The 8,296-nt window shown below is 39.1% G+C and overlaps 1 protein-coding gene across 1 annotated transcript; it reads right to left on the bottom strand.

The window, feature by feature from the left end:
• Positions 1-994: 994 nt before the first annotated feature.
• On the bottom strand, positions 995-8,289 carry LOC146455777 (large ribosomal subunit protein uL10-like). Its single transcript, XM_085093909.1, has 7 exons — positions 8,237-8,289; positions 4,207-4,299; positions 3,840-4,015; positions 3,317-3,551; positions 2,505-2,613; positions 1,908-1,984; positions 995-1,371 (listed from the first exon to the last, which is right to left on the bottom strand). Exons 2-7 carry the CDS (start codon positions 4,258-4,260, stop codon positions 1,072-1,074), a joined length of 951 nt encoding a protein of 316 aa, XP_084950035.1. The 5' UTR covers positions 4,261-4,299; positions 8,237-8,289; the 3' UTR covers positions 995-1,071.
• Positions 8,290-8,296: the final 7 nt, after the last annotated feature.

Raw genomic sequence — 8,296 nt, 5'->3', positions numbered from 1 at the left:
TCAGGATCAAAATTAATTGAATATATGTATATGCTAATGAAGCAAACTGTTACTAAACAATGCATGGCGACAGCAAAGTTTGTCCAATCGCACTAAGTTGGCATCAGGCTCTTTTTCAAAGCCAGGCTTGGCTGCCCAGTCTCTCCAAACACATAGTTTTTCCTTCACGTGTACAACTGTTTTTTCACATGAATTGATTTGCACTAGGCCTCCGTTGTAACCATAGACTCAGGGAAACCGAGCAATGGATATAAAACCTTATACCAAAATAGCTTCAGTTCATGTACTTTTGTTTGTATTCAAGTTAGCCCTTTTTAACTCGTTGAAGACAAAGGCTAATTTGAACACTGAAAAAGGGATATCAAAACGTTAGCGTTGTGACAGCACAGAAAACGGCTGCGAGGGAGACTACACTGCACATGACAAGACAAACTGACAAGAGCCCATTGCATGGCAAGTTCTCTTCCATCAAACTTTAGCTCCTTTTCGGATTAGTTGTTTCGTTAATTAGACCCAGCCACCGAACTTTCGAGGTTTTGGATGATATGAACGGTAGCCATTCAAGTGAAAGTACTTTCTTGAAGTCATCTGTAAAATATAACTTGTGCTCCCCTCCCCCCTCCCCTGAGGGTACTTGCTTATGACTATGAACTGTATTGGTACGTCCTGCCCAAAGGGTTATGGTTTTGAAGCCGTTCTGGTCTGAAACCGGCTACAGATTTTCGGAAGACTAACAACGCCTGAGGGAGATTATTGAAAAGGAAAAAAAAATTTCGTTATTTGGTCCCGAATAGGGAGTGGGTTTAGAGGACCGGCTGGCACATTCCCCCCCAAAAAACAATATTAAGAAGAACCCCCACCCGTCGGGATTAGCAGCACTAGATGGTTCTAACAATCGAGACTGCTTTTCTTCTCCTAACACATACTGATTATTTGCCCCGTTTCAAACACGTGAACGTTTTACAGTGGAGCACACAGTAATTCACAAGAAACATTGTTTTCAAATTTGTTTTATTCTCATAGCTTTTTCTTGAGAACACGTGTTGAGACTGGTCAGTGCAGAGCATGTGTTTAGTCAAACAGCCCAAAGCCCATGTCATCATCACTCTCTTCTTCCTCCTCTTCCTCCTTCTTCTCTTCTTTTGTCTCTTCTGCGGGAGCAGCAGCAGCTTCACTGGCCGCAGGAGCCAGAGAAGCAAATGCTTCAGGATTCTCAAGGAAGGCTTTGAGCTGTTCAACTTGTGGGAAAGAGATGCTGGTTTCCACAGCAACTGCAGCAACGTTCTTGAAGCCGTTGATGATGGAATGCGGAACAGAAGCCACTGTTGGATAACCAATCTGCAGCGACACTGAAGCAATGTTCACAATACCCTGAAAAAACAGAATTAAAAACAATTTTAAAATTATATCTAGAGCAGCTATCCCTTCCTTGTCCAGGTCAAGCCTTGGCTTCAGATCAAATAATAATGGTTAAAACCTTTCAGTCTGTGGATGTAATCCTGAAGTACAACATGCAATTGAAAACTATCATTTTAATGTGTGCAACCATTGAAACTGCTGAGGAAATGATAAATGTCAAGCTTCAAACCCTGAAAATTTACTCTCCCACAATGCCAATTAAAATATGATGTACATGGACTGAAGAGTAACAAAGTAAAATATTCATGTAGCCATGTGATATACTGTACATGTAATACAATTTAACAGTTTTTAATATTATTTAAATTTAAATAAGTACATCAGTGGGGACTGATTTTCAAGTGTTGGGGTGACAATTAAAACGTTTCCTACAAAGGCAGTAGCTATAATTCATGCAGGCTATTAACCAAGGCAGGTTTAAGTAGCAACTACTTTAAAAAAGAATGGAGTGATTACTGGAGGAAATTCAACACTTGAGCCACACTTACCTCAACAAAGCGTGCCAAGATGTCTTCAGAGGTGATGTCCAACACATCAGGAGCAAAGCAAGCACCATTTTCATACACTGAAAACACACAAGTACATCATATTTGAAAATGTCTTACAGCCGTGTACTATGTGGAATTATTCCTCACAGGAAGCAAATATATACATGCAATTGACCTGCTTCAGCTGGCTAAGGAGAAAGAGCCAATCATCACAATAGTGGACAACCCTTGGATTTGAATTTGAAAAGTTTCCGATTTCTGCTATGCCATAGTCACTAAATGAAAGAATAGCTGTGCCGGTTTTTCTGAGCTCAGTTGTGTGGAATCCCCTACTATGTCTTGATAACAAAACTGTGACTTCCTGCAGGGTAAAATCCCTTGTCTTGGGGCAATAGATGTGACCAAAATAATAGAGACCTACTGTATAGTCAGCTTCTAATAGCACAGATGACAATAACTAAGTGTTCTGTATTGCTTCTTCATTTTAAAGAAAAGTATCTTGAATCCCCTGTATCATAAATATTTTTCCTGTTTCCACAGTGATTTTCAAAAACAGCAGGAGTCTACCCTATGAACATAATACTGACTGCACTGCACCTTGTTGGATAACAAGACCATATGAGAAAGGAGAGATCTTCAACATGTTCAACAGAGTCGACTCTGATGCTCCGACTTTCTCGTCCTTCTTGATCAAGTGTACATCATTCTAAAGAGTAAAAAGAACGACCAAGCAACACTCACTTAGGTTCATATTCACTGCTCTCTCAAGTCTTTGTCTTTGTCCCTCCCCAAGATGTACAATTACATGGAATCCTGGCTGTTATTAGTAACCAACAGCCTTTCATTTAGGATGGCAACTACAGTGAAGATAGCTAACTATTTAGACGACAAGAATAGGAGATTTTTCTGTACTCATACCCGACTCCTTTCTTTGTGACACTGGCTTCTACAGAACTTAATTTCAGACCTCGGAATTCCCCTAGATTAGCTGGAGAATGAGGCTTATTAACTCCACACAAAAATGCAAAAGTGATAACACTTATTTCAACTGGAGAAAGAATACCAAGGAACTCAAACAATGGCCTACAGCTGCCAATTAAGGTTTCATTGTATTTGCTTTGCATTTTGAGCTGGTCATACAGGGTTGATTTAATGCCCTGCTCTCCTGCAAATCTTTGCAGATAAGTTTGCTTATACACAGCACCCCGCTCACTAAAATTAAAATTGTCCGGAACCAAAGTCAAAACAAAAATTCATGTAGTTGCTAAACACTGGTGACTGCAAACCGCTTAAATAAACCCACCAACCAACAGACTACAAATAAAATACAGTAAAGGAAGCACTCTGGAAATGCTTCCACCTCAAAGTTTACTACTTTTATGTGAGGTTGAAAATCAAAAAGTACATACCAAGATTTCAATAGTTCCTTTGGCAATCTTGGTTGGAATAGCCAGCGCCTGGAAGAAAGAGGTCTTTTCTGGCCCTAGACCAGTGTTACCCTTTGGAACAAACACATCAATAGGTGCAATGGCTCCGGCCTTGGCTGGTGCCGCTACCTTGTTGGCCAGGATAAGGTCACGTACAGTAGTCAGGTCTTCCTTTGTGAACACAAACCCAACATTTCCCTTGACATGAGGAATTAGCCTGTGAAGTAAACAATGCTCATTTGTTACAGAAGGGCAGCTAAGAAGTCTGTGTTTTGTAAAACTTTCACAATGGGCTATTTTTGCAATGGCATCTTAAACTACAACCATCAGAATTTTTCAGTTTGTTGTTTTCTTTTGCAAATTAGGGATATTGTTATCTAAACCTCATTGGGATTACAAAATTAAAGAAAGAAAGGAAAGATACTGTATACAGGAAATTATGCGGCAGGGATATGTGTGGCACACGAAAATAATTGCTTTTGATGAGAACTCTAAATTCTCTTACTTTTCCAGGTTAGGATTATTATCCAAATGTCCACGGATAGCTTTTCTGATCATGGTATTCTTGCCCATAAGAACTTCAGCTCGTCCACGCAGAGACTGGCGAATCTGCTGCATCTGTTTAGAGCCCACATTATCAACACCCACCAAAAACAGCTTGGGGTATTCATCCATGTATTGCTGGTGACGGAAATAACAAAAGGACAATGACTTCACAATTTGTAAAAATACTGATGATAGACTGGACAGTGTTTTGATATCTGGGCCCACATAATAAGCATCCACCTGTCTTGGAAGACAATGGTGTGCACCTAGGTAGTCCACACATTCGTGTAGACTAATAGTATTATTATAGTCCCAAACAAACTTACAATGATCCTCATGAAGTAGTTCGACTTCCATGTTGCCTTGTCTTCCCTGACCATTTTGACTGGTGAAGGATTGCGCGCTACTGCGTTTAAAGACTAAAACCAAACAAACAGATATTGATGTCAGTTCAATCTACTAACAAACTCAAATACAGACATATTTGGAACCTTTAAATCAAGTAATAAGTACAAGATTTAACCCATTAACGGCCGAGGCGCCCAAAACCGGCCGATAAAATTCGCACGGTCGCACTAGGTTCCTGCCTCCCCTAGAAGGGATAATTTTGTCCTCTATTGTTCTAATTGTCTTTAGAAAAGACTGACCAATCAGAATCTATCGTCTGCGCATATATTTTTAGGTCTTAGGGGGGTCTAGACACAAAAAGGTTTTTGTCTTCCGAAAATATCAGATTTCATCGATAATGGCGGGCCACGCGCTTTACGCTTAAATATTCAAGACACCAATTTCGCATTTTCCGAAGGAAAACACACCTTTTCGAAACGGTAAATCGAAAGAGGAACTTCTAAGGAATACTCGACAGTTTCAACAGCGGAAATCCAAGCATTAACGGGGAAGAAATTATGCTTCGAGGAAAATTTGTAGTTTTACCGAGGCGACGAGCTGGCGGACATCTCAAATCATTATTTTCGCCATGGACTTTCTTGGTGATGTTAGAGCGTTTCTCGCAATACAACTCACAAAGAATTACAGGTTTGATTGTGGATTTGTACTGAAATACTATTCTAATTGATTGATTCTTCGTATTCCGAACAGTTTTCGCAAAAGTTTTGAAAAACGTGCTCCGCACGGGTCGATAAATTCGCTTCAAAATTGACTCGCAATTGCTTCAAATCGCTTGCGAGTCGGTCGCCTCGCGGCAAAAATTATACGCGTTTTCTTCTAAGACCTATACAAAGACTTATTTGAATAAATGTTTTAATTAGGAAAGCTTTATTGCCTGTTTTTCTTTCTATTTTCATTGATGAAACGTGATAACTGCCTAATCTTGCGTAAACAAACACGTCTCCTCGAGAGCGGATCAAATTACTGCCATGTGACGCGAGGATCAAATTTCATCAAATTTTCGAAATTTTTACCTTCAGCTTTGTTTTTTGGGTAATCTTTAATTCGCAGGTAGGGTATTTTATTCGACAATTAGAAATTCTAGCTATTCTAGACCAAAGGAGTGCTGGTTCTTTGACCCAGTAAGTTGTCAATTTTTACTGCACATTGGGTTAATTATTAACAATATGCTAATTTGTGAAAATGTCAAAAACACGTGGGCTGCAATGGGTTAAGCAAGAGCAAAAACATTTGAATTTGAAACCAGGCATACTCCTTGAGATTTCACTTTTATTACTGTCACAGTAAGAAAACCAGGAACACTAGAAATATTTTTGGAATGTTTATTGCGTTCAGAGAGAAAATCAATCAGATGTGAGAAGAAAAAACAGCACGCTGTAATGGTAATTATTTTTTTTTTGTGGTTTGTGGTTTTTCTTGTGGTTTGATTTTTACCTCTGATTGCTCAAAGAACAATGAACATTCCAGAAATAATTGCTAGCGTTCGTGGTTTTCGTAGTTCAACAGTAAAGAATCAAGTATCTTGGAAGGTAATTTCAAGGCATGAAATAATCCAAGCAAGCACAATGGGTCTTGTGGGTATCACCATCACCATACACATATTTATCATCATCTTCCACCATGTCTCTCGCTGTTGAGATTATGCTCAGCCTTGTTTTCCTTACCAAAGTAAGAAAGAACGGGGGGGGGGGGGGGCACGGATCGGGGCCTTATGTTGATGAAAGCCCATCAACTCAAATATAACCTCCCAATGAAACATGAAAGTTTGTTTTACGGTAACAAACACACTTTACTCAGTGCCAGTCAATAACTTTGTGTTATATTTTATATAAGCTTATACAGTGCAGGCCAGAATTAAGCGAACTACGCAGACGCGTTTTATACGCAGCAAAAACGCGTATGCGCGTATTTTTAGACGCGTCTAACTGTGCGTGTTTTTTCCATTGTTATTCATCGTTGTAAGTTCTCTTTGTGTGGTATTGTCAAATAAAACAAAAGAATTCAACGGGTTAACAACAAACACAAAATTAGCATTTTATGAAATCAACCAGCGACAGCTATCATACTTCGAATCTTGTCCGCTTCGTAAATCTGCGTAAATACTGGCGACTTTAAAAACAACTCTTAGCTGATATTGAATATCCAGCGTATGTTATAGAAAAGATAAATCTAAGCTAATAAGTCGAACACTACTTGTTCGAAATCAAAGCGCTCTGTGCGCGAACTTGTGAATGGAATAGGCGAGTGTTTCGAGTTATAACTACAGTTATTTTAAAAATTACACGCACATTGTGACTCGAAAGAGAGCGTTTCGAGGTTTCATCGAAGGGGTGAAAATGGCACAAGTTGGCTATAATTGGAAAGGCACTGTGGCTCCCGTGTTGATTGAATAAAAAAGCATCCAGTTTTCGTTCCAAGAACCTCCGTACATCGTGTTGTTGTCGAATGAAATTTGATACATGGGCAGGAATTTGGTTGCCTAGCATGTGACTGAAATCTTCCCGATGTTATCAGGGTGGCAATTTCTTTCTACGTCGAAACGACAGTCAGATCAGCCGTGTTTTATAACATTAGAAGAAGCTTTCAATCTTGCAAAAGTTGCTATTATGGCTTTATCCAAGTGAACGTAAATATAGGAATGCATCAAGCATTGCGGTACTCAGTAGACTCTCAGTGTTTTACGTTTAGGTTTGTTCCGGGTAATCGATCTTATCGCTCACACTAGATCCGGATGAAATTTTGCAAAATTGAAGTTTCTTATTTTACCCTAAGCCTTTAACCAACAGAATTGCCTTGGATCTTTAATTAAAGTCAACCGAACGATTACATTTTGCAGCCGCAGATAGTAAATGCTTGAGGTAAAATGAGGGAAAGTTCACGGTAAGCAGCAAATCTGAACCGAAGCGCGCGAGAGGAGCGAAGTCTGTTGAAAATCATTTGGCGGATTAACTGATTTTATTCCGGGTCGTAATTTATTTGTTTATTCTATATGATTTACCCACAAATACTGTATAATCCTCGAACTACCCGAATCATCATTGCGGCACGGAATAAATAAGAATAGCGTTTAGAACAAGTTAAATCCTTTCACGGTCTACGTACCCAGAGCTCGTTTCGCAAAGTACAGATCTTTAAATTCTGCACTTTCGGCGTTTTATTCCTCTTTTACTTGTCACACACAGAAGTCTGACTGTGGCAGTCTTGATATCTTCGATTCTCATTTTTATTCTACAGATTTTATTCATCATTTCGTTTCGTTTCGCAAAATATTGTAAACCTCAGCGGCAATTTTTTTTACATGTAATTCTTCCATGCGCTCAACAACATGGAGTTTTTCTTGCGCTGAGCAGGTTCTACAAGAAAGTCGACAAGTGTAGTCATACTTTGTCAAACCCTTCTGAAACGCTTTTCCCAGGCGATTCAAAAGAACAATGAAAGATCTTGAAACAATACGAAAACAATGAGCTGGCTCATACATACTAATGCGTCTGACTAGAAACGCATCTGCAGATTTTTAGACGCGTATACGCGTCCGCAGCAGACGGGTTTTACGCGTATGTTTTGGTTCGCTTAATTCTGGCCTGCACTGTATATACCAATATTTAATTCATCATTTTACATCAGAATAATCAGAATTATTCACATAACTGCCACTCCAGTTCGCTCGACATTACATCACTTTAAGTTATTGTAGACTTAGTATTTGTAAGAAAAAGCCATGAAGCACTTCAAAATTACTTTATTTCGACGTAAAAGAAACTTCATAAAATCGAATACATCACATAAATTACGTGAAACTGGCAAAAAGTGCTACATTTGGCCGCCTTTAATTACACTAAGTTGTTGATTAGGTCTTGAAGAAAAAATAGACATCTTATGGTGGCGGATTTACGATAAGGCAGCCAATTTATAACAGATTTTCAACCACACATTTCACTCATAACTTACTTCAAAGACAACTTGAAAGAAAGAGGAAGACGCACGTGTCGTTTCGACATACCATAATTT

The sequence above is a fragment of the Pavona decussata genome, unplaced genomic scaffold, assembly GCF_977016875.1.
Source record: "Pavona decussata unplaced genomic scaffold, jaPavDecu1.1 SCAFFOLD_270, whole genome shotgun sequence".
NCBI lineage: Eukaryota > Metazoa > Cnidaria > Anthozoa > Scleractinia > Agariciidae > Pavona > Pavona decussata.
Note: the sequence above shows the minus strand (reverse complement) of the source record. Positions and strands in the feature narration are given on the sequence as shown.

Excerpts from the sequence above, each read along its gene's own strand:
- LOC146455777 (XM_085093909.1), bottom strand. The coding sequence starts at position 4,260 with ATGGTCAGGGAAGACAAGGCAACATGGAAGTCGAACTACTTCATGAGG. Across the intron at positions 4,016-4,206 it reads ACTACTTCATGAGGATCATT|CAATACATGGATGAATACCC; the intron begins GTAAGTTTGTTT and ends TTCCGTCACCAG. Across the intron at positions 3,552-3,839 it reads AATAATCCTAACCTGGAAAA|GCTAATTCCTCATGTCAAGG; the intron begins GTAAGAGAATTT and ends TTTACTTCACAG.